This window comes from Bos taurus, chromosome 3 (genome assembly GCF_002263795.3).
Source record: "Bos taurus isolate L1 Dominette 01449 registration number 42190680 breed Hereford chromosome 3, ARS-UCD2.0, whole genome shotgun sequence".
Lineage (NCBI taxonomy): Eukaryota > Metazoa > Chordata > Mammalia > Artiodactyla > Bovidae > Bos > Bos taurus.
The window spans coordinates 1,852,854-1,866,440 of record NC_037330.1 but is presented as its reverse complement, the minus strand read 5'-3'; the positions used below and the strand labels follow the sequence as shown (position 1 = coordinate 1,866,440).

The 13,587-nt window shown below is 38.9% G+C and overlaps 1 protein-coding gene across 2 annotated transcripts in view; it reads left to right on the top strand.

Annotated features, from left to right (window-relative positions):
* MAEL (maelstrom spermatogenic transposon silencer) overlaps window positions 1–13,587 on the top strand; it is a 56,609-nt gene that overhangs the window by 19,854 nt on the left and 23,168 nt on the right. For both annotated transcript variants that reach the window (XM_005203442.5, NM_001038193.2), the window contains 3 exon segments: window positions 5,011–5,135; window positions 5,925–5,979; window positions 6,099–6,240. In XM_005203442.5, the coding sequence (XP_005203499.1) occupies window positions 5,011–5,135; window positions 5,925–5,979; window positions 6,099–6,240 (322 nt within the window).

Below are 13,587 nucleotides of genomic sequence, written 5' to 3'. Positions count from 1 at the left end.
TCCTCTGGCGGGCACGGCAGTGGCAAAGATTGTGTTTAGAGGCAGCTTTGAGCTCAGGAAGATCACCTGGAGAAGGAAATGGCAACCCACTCCAGTACTCTTGCCTGGAGAATCCCATGGAGGGGAGGAGCCTGGTAGGCTACAATCCATAGGGTCGCAAAGAGTCGGACACTGAGCTCAGGAAAACTTGAAGCAGCTTGTCTGCTGAGTAGGGATATGTTCCCACCCTGTTTATTTTTTGGCTTGAGGCATCTCAGCACTGGAACCTTCAGGCTGTTGGGTGGGGCTAGGACCTGGCATTAAAATGGTATCCTTCAGGACAGCTCACAGCAGTGTGCATGTCCCAGAACCTTTTCCACCAGTGCTCTTGTCCCCACAGTGAACCACAGCAGCCCCCGCTTTGCAAGAAGATCCTCTAGGACCAGCAGGTGAGTCTAGCCCAGACTCCTATGAAGCTGCTGCTTTTCCCCCTGGGTCCTGGTACACATGAGATCTTGTGTGTGCTCTCCAAGAGCGGGGTTTCTGCTTCCCTCCAGCCCACTGGAGCTCTTGTAGCAAGCCTTGCTAGCCTTCAAAGCCAAATGGCTCTGGTGGCTCCTCCTCCCAATAGCAGGCCCCCGGACTAAGGAGCCTGACACAAGGCTCAGAACTGTCATGCCTGTGGGAGAACTTCTGAGATATTTTCCAGTTTGTGCTTCACCCAACTGGCAGGTGTGAGATTTGATTATTTTGCAAATGTGCCTCCACCATCTTGTTGTGGTGTTCTTTTTTTGTTTTTGGAGGTAGAATATTTTTTGGAGAGGTTCCAGTCTTCTTTATCGCTAGTTTTTCAGCAGTTAGTTGTGATTTTTAGTGTTTCCTGCTGCTGCTAAGTCACTTCAGTCGTGTCCAACTCTGTGCGACCCCATAGACGGCAGCCCACCAGGCTCCCCCGTCCCTGGGACTCTCCAGGCAAGAGTACTGGAGTGGGGTGCCATTGCCTTCTCCAATGCATGAAAGTGAAAAGGGAAAGTGAAGTCGCTCAGTCGTGTCTGACTCTTAGCGAGAGGAGGTGAACTCAGGTCCTTTTACTTTGCCTTCTTGTCCTCTGTGCAGAGAAACTAATCTCAGTATTTTGAATATATTTGAATCTTTGAATCATTTTGAAAAGAACTGACAGCTTCATGATATTCTTTATGTTTACACATTTTTGACCAGAGACATATTAATGCCACTGGCATTGGTTTCTGCAAAAATTCCCCAGTTAGAAATGTTTTAATATAGAGCTACTCTTATTTTTTAAATGTGTAGTTCTTTATAATAAAGTCTTAGTTTTCTCTATAGTCTTTATCTTATTAGTTATAGCTTATCATTTTTCTTGTTAATTATATGTAATAGATCTCAATTATATTTTTTCTCAGAAATAAAATTAATTTTATTTAAAAATTATTCTCTTTAGTATTTTTTTAATTGAATCAAAATTATATTTTCTAATTGTTTATTTTTTGTTTTGGTTTTATCCCACCTTTGCTAAACTGAGGTTTTTAGAAAGTTCCTTATATTTGTGAAATGACTTCTTCTAGTCTGTATCTTTTATTTAAAACGTTTAAAACCTGTTTGTCCTAGTGTGTTGGCTGTGAACTCTAGTTTCTAATCTTTCACCAGTGAGTGTTCTGTTTGCTGTCGTTTTTCTCTCTCTTTTTTAGTTTTGGTATATACTGTTTATCAGGATAAAGAAGTTCCCTTTTGTTCCCACTTTGACTAGAGATATCAGTTGCATATTTTAATGAATACTTTTTCTGTATATCAGATGATTTGTGTCTTTTGTTTATATGGTGATTTACTAATCTTAAAAACTAACCTTACATTCCACGAACAAATCCAACATTTTCACTATATAACTCTTAAATAAATTGCTGGATTCACTTTGCTAATATGGGTTGATCAAAAAGTTCCTTTGGTTTTTAAAAAGTAAAAATAAAGGACACGTTTTTCATTTTTACCAAGAGCTTTATTAAACAGTGATTCACCATTTTTTTCCACTAACTTCTACCATTTTTCAGCAACTTCATAATTCCATCTTCCTTTTAGAACAAAGAATTATTCCAGGTGCCTTTTACACCAGAGAATTGAAATTTTTTTTCTTTAAAAGAAGTTTGTAAAGATCAAAATAAATGGAAATTTGAAGGTGCAGTGGCTAGTGACTATGGTGAATAAATCAGAACTTCCCAGCCAAGTTTTAACAGCTTTTGCCTGGTCATCAAAGAAACATGCAAACTTGTGTTATCCTGATGGAAGATTCTATGTTTTCTTTTGGCTAATTCTGGATGCTTTTCATTGAGTGCTGCTTTCTGTTGGTCTAATTGGGAGTAGTAATTATTGGAATGAATCGTTTGGTTTTCCAGAAGAAGCTCATCCCTTCCAGTCCCATCATGTACACACCATCACCTTCTTTGGATGAAGATCGGCCTTTGGTGTGGTTGGTGGTGATTCATTTTGCTTTCCCCGTGATATCTTCCACTTACATTATTATACTGTATCTGCTTTTTATCACCCATCACAATTTATTCAGAAAACGAAATGTTTTTGTTATGTTTTAAGTAGAGAATTGCATTCAGAAATATGATCAAGAAGGTTGTGTTTTTTTTCCTCATGTGCAGCCCAAACATATTTAATAAAAGCAGTTACCATAGTGTTTTGATTTTCAGTGGTTGAGTTGGATATTTTGAGTATGTCACTTATCTCCCATGTGGAATAAAGTTCATTGTTCTCGATATCTCAGTTTGATTGCTGTCACCTTCAACTGGTCTGCCCAACCATGAAGCATCGTCCAGCAAGAAATCTCTACCATGAAACTGTGCAAACCACTTTTGGCACATCTGATCAGTCACAAGACCTTTTCTATATACATCACAAATTTTTCTTTGTGCTTCAGTTGTGTTTTTACCTTGAAATAATAAAGCATATTATTCTGAAAATGTGGCTTTTTTCCCCTTCCGTCTTCAGTATTAAAATGGCTTCACAAAAATTCAGCAGTTTTGGTAAACTCTTTAAAATGCACACTGATATGACAACTGTTATAATACAGTGGAACAAAACTGTTTTGAATGAAGTTAAAGACACCTAAAGCACTACTAGAGCCATTTTACAGAAAAACCAAACTTTTTGGACAAGCCAATAGTTTGTTTTAGGATTTGTGCATTCATGTTAAACCTGAGGTTAATCTTTATTTTCTCATCAAGGCTGTTTTGCCATTCTAAAATGGTTTGGGGAATGTATTTTCAGTTTTTGAGTCTACATTTGTTCTTTTTTATGGTTCTGTTTAAGTTATCAGTAATTTTATTTCCTTGAACATAATAAGCCTTGTTTTTTTAAAGTTTTATGTTGGTTAACTATTATGGCGATCTTCTTTTTTGGATATATTTTTGCAGTCTGTTTATCTTGATGTTCAGTCACATATTCAGCTCTCTTAACAGGTCTTGTCATTTTTGAGTGCTGAACAGTAGATATGACTTGGCACACATGCAAAGAAATCATCAGTAAAGTTTATAATGGGCTTCACAGCATAAACAGTGGAGGCCAGAAGACAATTGAGTATTTTTTATAAATTTTTATATATACACAAGTAATTCTGGAGTAATATATTAAATTCTTACTAGCTCTAGGTCTGTAGAAATCTCAGTTTCTCAGTCTCTGTATCTCTTCTACCCAACTGCCAGATTCAGCTCTGTAGGATTTCTTCATTTTAAGATTTTGGACTTAAAATTCCTCTCTTCATTTGTGTCTCTGCAGTGCCTTCAAGCAGGTGTTTGATGTGTTCTATCATTTCCTTAGTCTGTCATTACCAGAACTTGAACTCTTCCTGTATTATTTTTTTAATTGGCTGCACAGCGCTGCTTGAAGGATTGAACCCAGGGCCCCAGCAGTGAAAATGCCAAGTCCCCATCACTAGACCACCAGAGAGTTCCTAGCATTCTTTTTCTTAATAGTTTCCAATTTTATGTTGAAATTTGTAATTTGATCTCATCAAATAATAAGCATGATTATTTAAAATCTGTGTCCAGAAACTTCCGCTTCTGGACTCGATTTTGTCTTTCAACTTTGTCTTGGTTCTCTCTTTCGTGTGTGTTTACCTGGTTTATTCATATAGATTATCTGGGGGAAAAAAATGGTTTAAGGTAACTTGAGGTTGATATTTCTCTTCTAGAAAGGATTTATGATTGCTTTTTCTAGACACCAGGGGTCTCACAAACCAGGCCCCCAAAGCTGTCTGAAACACAACTTCTTAGCCAGTAAACTTTCTATTAAGGAATTAGCAAATGACTCCAGGGTAAAAACTGCCTCCAGAGTTAGGCTGACCTCTCTGACTTCTTTGCATTTTGATCACCTCTCTTTGCATTTTGATCACCTCTCTTTGCATTTGATCACCTCTGTGGCTTATTTTGCTTTTGACCTAATAATTCCTTGCTACTGTAGCTGTTTTTGATATCCTAAATTTTTGTGGGAAGTTTGTATTACTTCGTCTGTATTTTACTGGAAGTGGAAATACCATTTTACAACCTTCTAAAAACCAGTCATTACTGGTTTACAAGGTCTCCAGTCTTTTTAATAAAACAGATTCGTGAAGAGCAGCTTAGAAATGGTGAAAACACTGCTGCTTTCACTTAACAAGCCTGGGCTTGAGTCCTGACTCCACTGTTCACCAGCTGTTAACTTACTGTTAACTTCTGTGATTCTCAGTTCCCTCTTCTTTAATATGTATATTACCTATTTTTTTTATTTTATTTTTAAACTTTACATAATTGTATTAGTTTTGCCAAATATCAAAATGAATCCGCCACAGGTATATATTACCTATTTTATAATATTATGGGATAAAATTTGTAAAGTACCTGACCATAACCAGGCTTTGTACAAGTACTTAAATACAAGTTACCCATTACTCCTTCCTATACCCACCCTTCTATACCTAATCCATAATATCTGTCTTGGTCAAATTTTAACTCCTACCTACCTTTTTATTTCCTTCAGGTGATTCTAGTCACAAGATTCCTATTTCACACTTTGAATCTGGGCATGACCAAGCAACTGTGTTAGAAAATCTTTATAGATTCATTCATCCAAACCCAGGGAATTGGCCACCTATCTACTGCAAGGTAATTTCAACATAAGAATTTCTTTTAAGTCATCTACTTAGAAAATAGAAGATCCATGAAAGATACCCAAAGAAAGAACTTTCGCCTGTGTCGTAACTGTGTGTTAAAATATGTTCATTTTTAGTTGCTTTGAATGTAATTAGGTATGTATAATGCCTTTTCTTCTACATTTGTGTAATATTGGACGGATTTTGAAGACTGCAGTAACTGAAAATATTTCACCTTTGGTAGATTTCATGTTTATAGTTCCTCCTTCTGAAATATCTTCAATATCTTTTTACCCTGAAGGATGGGTTTCTAGTTTGTACACCTATCACTTCCAGGCAAGAGTACCATTTATTCAGAACTATTTTTGTAGTAATTCCTTGATCTTCTTTTTGTAATTTTATTCTTTGTTTTGTGTAAATTCTTTCAGGCTTGGTGTAGTAGAATTGGGTTTTAACCTTACTGTTTTATTAATAAAACAGTAAAAATCAAACATTTCTCACCATGAACATAAATCACCTTATCTTTTTCTGAACATTGGTTTCGTTTGCCTACCCTAAGTCTCACTTGCTGTTCATAAAGTATATTAGCAATGCCTTATGAACATAACTGGTTATTATTAGCAGTATTTTCTAGTATATGTTGCCCTTTTTTTTTTTTTTAACCATTCTCATTTAGTTATCGTGGACTCTTCAGCCTTTCCCTTCCCCTTCCCCATCCTCCCTCCCACAGTTTGAAAGGGCCTTATTAATTGAAAGTAACAGGATAGAAGAAAATACAAGTAAAATTTTTTCCCTTCTCTAGTCTGATGATAGAGCCAGAGTCAACTGGTGTTTGAAGCATATGGCAAAGTCATCAGGTAAGTTAAACTGGGTCACTGCTCAAATGCATTTTAGTATGTGTGTTTCCATTTTCATTTACATGTTCTGTCTACCTGAATTCACTAATTTTATGTTTGTTTTTATTTACCAATGGAAGAAATCAGACAAGATCTAGAACTTCTCACTGTAGAGGATCTTGTAGTAGGGATCTACCAGCAAAAATTTCTGAAGGAGCCTTCCAAGACCTGGGTTCGGAGCCTCCTAGAGGTGGCCATGTGGGATTATTCCAGCAACACAAGGTACTTATGTGATTTTGTGATAATCGTACTGACTTTTTTCTGAACTGAGAAATACAGTAGGATTAGTTTGTGCCATTTAAAGCATGACTTTCCTATGAAACTTTGGAATCATTGTATTTCCTTGAATATAAGGTTTCACTGATTATAAGATACATTGTTAATTTGTTTATCACTAAAAGCAAAAGCAAAATAATAAATAAAATGACAGTATTTTATCATTTAGAGTGTCTGTATTGATGAAAGTATATAGTATCCATTTAAATAAAGACTCTATTACATAGAATTCTTATAAGAAATATAAAAATGAAATGGAAAGTATTTTTTATTTTGATATTTCAGGCTTACAGAAAATTTGAAAGACTCTAGTACAAGGAACGGAGAAGGCAATGGCACCCCACTCCAGTACTTTTGCCTGGAAAATCCCATGAATGGAGGAGCCTGGTGGGCCCCAGTCGATGGGGTCGCTAAGAGTCGGGCACGACTGAGCGACTTCACTTTCACTTTTCACTTTCAGGCATTGGAGAAGGAAATAGCAACCCACTCCAGTGTTCTTGCCTGGAGGATCCCAGGGACCAGGGAGCCTGGTGGGCTGCCGTCTATGGGGTCACACAGAATCAGACACGACTGAAGTTACTTAGCAGCAGTACAAGGAAATTGTATATACCATTCTCAGATTCTAATTGTTAATATTTTAATATGTTTATAAAAATAAACAGTTTCTTTTTCTCAACCACTTAAGAGTGAGTTGCTGCCCCATGCCTTTTCACCCTGAATATCAGAAATGTTCGTAAGAACAGGAACATGTGTATTGCCACAATACAGTTATCAAAACAGTATATTACCATTGCTACAATCAGTTCAGTTCAGTTGCTCAGTAGTGTTGACTGTTTGCGACCCCATGAATCACAAAACGCCAGGCCTCCCTGTCCATCACCGACTCCCGGAGTTCACTCAAACTCACATCCATCGAGTCAGTGATGCCATCCAGCCATCTCATCCTCTGTCGTCCCCTTCTCCTCCTGCCCCCAATACCTCCCAGCATCAGGGTCTTTTCCAGTGAGTCAGCTCTTCACATGAGGTAGCCAAAGTACTGGAGTTACAGCTTCAGCATCAGTCCTTCCAGTGAACACCCAGGACTGATCTCCTTTAGGATGGACTGGTTGCATCTCCTTGCAGTCCAAGGGACTCTCAAGAGTCTTCTCCCCTACCACAGTTCAAAAGCATCAACTCTTCGGCGCTCAGCTGTCTTCACAGTCCAACTCTCACATCCATACATGACCACTGGAAAAACCATAGCCTTGACTAGATGGACCTTTGTTGGCAAAGTAATGTCTCTACTTTTGAATATGCTATCTAGGTTGGTCATAACTTTCCTTCCAAGGAGTAAGCGTCTTTTAATTTCATGGTTGCAGTCACCATCTGCAGTGATTTTGGAGCCCCCCCCCCCAAAAATAAAATCTGACACTGTTTCCACTGTTTCCCCATCTATTTCCCATAAACTGATGGGACCAGATGCCATGATCTTCATTTTCTGAATGTTGAGCTTTAAGCCAACTTTTTAACTTTCCTCTTTTACTTTCATCAAGGGGTTCTTCAGTTCCTCTTCACTTTCTGCCATAAGGGTGGTGTCATCTGCATATCTGAGGTTATTGATATTTCTCCCGGCAATCTTGATTCCAGCTTGTGCTTCTTCCAGCCCAGTGTTTCTCATGATGTACTCTGCATAGAAGTTAAATAAACAGGGTGACAATATACAGCCTTGACATACTCCTGTTCCTATTTGGAACCAGTCTGTTGTTCCGTGTCCAGTTCTAACTGTTGCTTCCTGACCTGCGTATAGGTTTCTCAAGAGGCAGATCAGGTGGTCTGGTATTCCAATCTCTTTCAGAATTTTCCACAGTTTATTGTGATCCACACAGTCAAAGGCTTTGGCACAGTCAATAAAGCAGAAATAGATGTTTTTCTGCAACTCTCTTGCTTTTTCCATGATCCAGCAGATGTTGGCAATTTGATATCTGGTTCCTCTGCCTTCTCTAAATCCAGCTTGAACATCTGGAAGTTCATGGTTCACGTATTGCTGAAGCCTGGCTTGGAGAATTTTGAGCATTATTTTCCTAGCGTGTGAGATGAGTGCAATTGTGCGGTAGTATGAGCATTCTTTGGCATTGCCTTTCTTTGGGATTGGAATGAAAACTGACCTTTTCCAGTCCTGTGGTGACTGCTGAGTTTTCCAAATATGCTGGCATATTGAGTGCAGCACTTTCACAGCATCATCTTTCAGAATTTGAAATAGCTCACCTGGAATTCCATCACCTCCACTAGCTTTGTTCGTAGTGATGCTTTCCAAGGCCCTGTTGACTTCAGATTCCAGGATGTCTGGTTCTAGGTGAGTAATGACACCATCATGATTATCTGGGTCATGAAGCTCTTTTTTGTAGAGTTCTTCTGTGTTTTCTTGCCACCTCTTCTTAATATCACTGCTTCTCTTGGGTCCATACCATTTCTGTCCTTTATGGAGCCTATCTTTGCATGAAATGTTCCCTTGGTATCTCTAATTTTTTGGAAGAGATTTCTAGTCTTTCCCATTCTATTGTTTTCCTCTATTTCTTTGCATTGATCGCTGAGGAAGGCTTTCTTATCTCTCCTTGTTATTCTTTGGAACTCTGCATTCAGATGCTTATATCTTTCCTTTTCTCCTCTACTTTTCACTTCTCTTCTTTTCACCGCTATTTGTAAAGCCTCCTCAGACAGCCATTTTGCTTTTTTGCATTTCTTTTCCATGAGGATGGTCTTGATCCCTGTCTCCTGTACAGTGTCATGAACCGCCATCCATAGTTCATCAGGCACTCTGTCTATCAGGTCTAGTCCCTTAAATCTATTTCTTACTTCCACTGTATAATCATAAGGGATTTGATTTAGGTCATACCTGAATGGTCTAGTGGTTTTCCCTACTTTCTTCAATTTCAGTCTGAATTTGGCAATAAGGAGTTCATGATCTGAGCCACAGTCAGCTCCCAGTCTTGTTTTTGTTGACTGTATAGAGCTTCTCCATCTTTGGCTGCAAAGAATATTATCAGTCTGATTTCAGTGTGACCATCTGGTGATGTCCATGTGTAGAGTCTTCTCTTGTGTTGTTGGAAGAGGGTGTTTGCTATGACCAGCAAACTCTATTAGCAAAACTCTGTTAGCCTTTGTCCTGCTTCATTCCATACTCCAAGGCCAAATTTTCCTGTTACCCCAGGTGTTTCTTGACTTCCTACTTTTGCATTCCAGTCCCCTATAATGAAAAGGACATCTTTTTTGGGTGTTAGTTCTAAAATCTCTTGTAGGTCTTCATAGAACCATTCAACTTCAGCTTCTTCAGCATTACTGGTTGGGGCATAGGCTTGGATTACCGTGATTGAATGATTTTGATTTGGAATGATTTGGAATGATTTGGATTGAATGATTTTCCTTGGAAACGAACAGAGATCATTCTGTCATTTTTGAGATTTCATCCAAGTACTGCATTTCGAACTCTTGTTGACCATGATGGCTACTGCATTTCTTCTAGGGGATTCTTGCCCACAGTAGTAGATATAATGGTCATCTGAGTTAAATTCACCCATTTCAGTCCATTTTAGTTCGCTGATTCCGGGAATGTTGACTTTCAGTCTTGCCATCTCCTATTTGACCACTCCAATTTGCCTTGTGTTGGAGAAGACTCTTGAGAGTCCCTTGGACTGCAAGGAGATCCAACCAGTCCATTCAAAAGGAGATCAGCCCAGGGTATTCTTTGGAAGGAATGATGCTAAAGCTGAAACTCCAATACTTCGGCCACCTCATACAAAGAGCTGACTCATTGGAAAAGACTCTGATGCTGGGAGGGATTGGGCGCCAGAGGAGAAGGGGACGACAGAGGATGAGATGGCTGGATGGCATCACAGACTTGATAGACGTGAGTTTGAGTGAGCTCCAGGAGTTGGTGATGGACGGGGAGGCCTGGCGTGCCGCGATTCATAGGGTCATAAAGAGTCGGACACGACTGAGTGACTGAAGTAATTGAACTGAATTTGCCTTGATTCATGGACCTAACATCTGATCTGAACATTCCAAGTTCCTATGCAATATTGCTCTTTACAGCACCAGACCTTGCTTCTATCACCAGTCACATCCACAACTGGGTATTGTTTTTGCTTTGGTTCCATCCATTCTTCCTGGAGTAATTTCTCCACTGATCTCCAGTAGCATATTGGGCATCTACCGACCCGGGGAGTTCCCCTTTCAGTATCGTATCATTTTGCCTTTTCATACTGTTCATGGGGTTCTCAAGGCAAGAATACTGAAGTGGTTTGCCATTCCCTTCTCCAGCGAACCACATTCTGTCAGACCTCTCCGCTATGACCCATCCGTTTTGGGTGGACCTACACGGCATGGCTTAGTTTCATTGCGTTAGACGTGGCTGTGGTCCGTGTGATCAATACTACTGTCTAATCTAAAGGCTATATTCATGTTTTGCTAGTTCTAATAAGGTCTTCTTTGGCAAAACATAAACACCTAGGGTCCAACCCAGGATGACATGTTACATTTAGTTATTATGTCTCTTTAGGATCCTTTTAACCTGGAATTATTCATTAATCTTAGACTTTGGTGGTCTTGACCTTTTTGAAGAGTGCAGGCCAATTACTTTGTAAAATTTTTCTCAGTATGAGTTTGCTTATATTTCCTCATGGTTAGATTGGGGTTGTGTGTGTGTGTAATTTATTTATTTTTAATTGAAGGATAATTGCTTTATAGTATTGTGTTGGTTTCTGCCAAACATCAATATGAATCAACTATATATATATACCCTCTCTCTCTCTATATATATATATCCCCCCTCCCTCTTGAACCTCCCTCCCACCTCTCTCCCCGTCCTTCTGGTCTAGGTTGTTACAGAGCCTCAGATTGAGTTCCCTGAGTCATGCAGCAAATTCCCATTGGCATCTGTTTTATATACTGTGATGTATATTTCCATGTCACTCTCTCCATATATCCACTCTCACCTTCCTCCCCTTCTTCCATGTCCATAAGTCTGTTCTCTACGTCTGTGTCTTATTGCTTCCCTGCAAATAATTTCACCAGTATGAGGTTGTATATTTTTAGCAAGAGTACTTCAAAAGTGATGTCTCTTCTCAGATGTGTCAGATCTGTAGGCATCTGATTTTAATCTCATTACTGATAACTTTGATCACTTGCTTGAGATAATGTCAGCCAAATTTTTCCATTGAAAAGTTACTCTTTTTCACTGTACAATTAATATTCTGTTTGGAGAGTCTTTGAAATTTGGTAGATTATCTATTCTTTAATCTTTAATATGCTAGCTTATCATCTGCTAGTCAGTTATGACTATATTTGTGAAATGGTGGTGCTCTAATTTGGTTGTTGTCTCGGCATTTACTAGCATTCTACTGTAAGAAGCTTTTCCTTTTTGCTGACTTTTTTTTTTTCTTTTATGACTATGGACTTATATATTCCTAGTATCTTATTCAGTGAGCTGTAATGTCTTACTAACTTATTTTTTGCTCAGATTGGTTTCTTTATAGCCAGTGGTTTCTTTGTTGTTTGTTTGGAGTTTGGGTTTTGTTGTTGTCAAATTTTACAATGCTGCCTCATTCTTTAAGTGTTTCTTTGCTTTTCCAGCTCCAAATATTCCAGGTTCATCTTTTACTTTCCCTTCTCTAGCTTTAAATTAGCCATTTATCCAAGGAACCCTGATTCTGTTTAATGGAGGAGAGTATTTAGGAGATAGAATCTGGGTGCTAGGTGTTCATTCCTACTAGAGCATCTTTGGTTCTAGTTCTCCTTAGTGGAGAGAGCTAGGAAATGTGTTGTGTACTACCCTTAATACACATTTTTACGTGGCTAGACTCACCTGCCCACTCCTTCCTCCCTTTCCTCCTCCCTCTCTGTCTTCATCTCATCATGAGTTCATACATAAACCTGCAATTGCCATTTAAAACCATAGAGTTCTCTAGTTTTCCATTTTTGTATTGCTTTTCTGTGTGGAAAAACCTGATGCTCAACAATTTTGTTGGTTCAGTCCTAGAATGTATTAGGTTGTTGTAAAATTAAGTGATACCACCATTTTAAAAAGACATATTAACAGTTTAGAATCTTTTTTTCAGTTTTGTTTGTTAGTCAGAGGTTAGTCAAAAAGTTATTGGTGAGGGACTGGTGGTCCAGTGGTTAAGAGCTCATGCTCCACTACAAGGGGCACAGGGTTTGATTTCTGGTCAGGAAGCTAAGATCCCTCATGCTGCAGGATATGGCCAAAAAAAAAAAAAATTACTGAAATTTGTTCTTTCTTTTCTCCTTCACTGTGGTTAAATTATTCATTTGAAATAGTTTATTTGCTTGATTTATTCCAGTTTGTTTTTGCCCATATTTGTTGGTTTTATTACATTTTGAATATGTAGTATATTAGCACAGTTCAAACAAAACAGTTCAGTCTAGTTCTATAAAATTTCTTTTAAGTGTTAGTCACTCAGTCATGTCTGACTCTTTGTGACCCTGGGGACTGCAGCCCACCAGGCTCCTCTGTCTTTGGGATTCTTCAGGCAAGAATACTGGAGTGGGTAGCCATTCCCTTCTCCAGGGGATCTTCCTGACCTAGGAATCAAACCTGGGTCTCCTGCATTGCAGGCAGATTCTTTACATTCTGAGCCACCAGGGAAGTTCTGTAAAGTTCCTTGGATTGCATTAAATTTATAAACTAACTTGAGAACTGAAATCTTTACATATGAATTCTATCCAAGGACAGATGTCTTTTCACTGTTCAGATCTGTGTTTGGGTCTTTCAAGTTTGTTTTAAAATTTTTCTCACATAGATTGTGCGTATCTGAGACTGGTGAGTTTTTGTGGGGTGATAACTTTTTGGGGCTCCAAAATCACTGCAGATGGTGACTGCAGCCATGAAATTAAAAGACGCTTACTCCTTGGAAGAAAAGTTATGACCAACCTAGATAGCATATTGAAAAGCAGAGACATTTGCCAACAAAGGTCCGTCTAGTCAAGGCTGTGGTTTTTCCAGTGGTCATATATGGATGTGAGAGTTGGACTGTGAAGAAAGCTGAGTGCCGAAGAACTGATGCTTTTGAACTGTGGTGTTGGAGAAGACTCTTGAGAGTCCCTTGGACTGCAAGGAGATTCAACCAGTCCATTCTGAAGGAGATCAGCCCTGGGATTTCTTTGGAAGGAATGATGTTAAAGCTGAAACTCCAGTACTTTGGCCACCTCATGCGAAGAGTTGACTCATTGGAAAAGACTCTGATGCTAGGAGGGATTGGGGGCAGGAGGAGAAGGGGACGACAGAGGATGAGATGACTG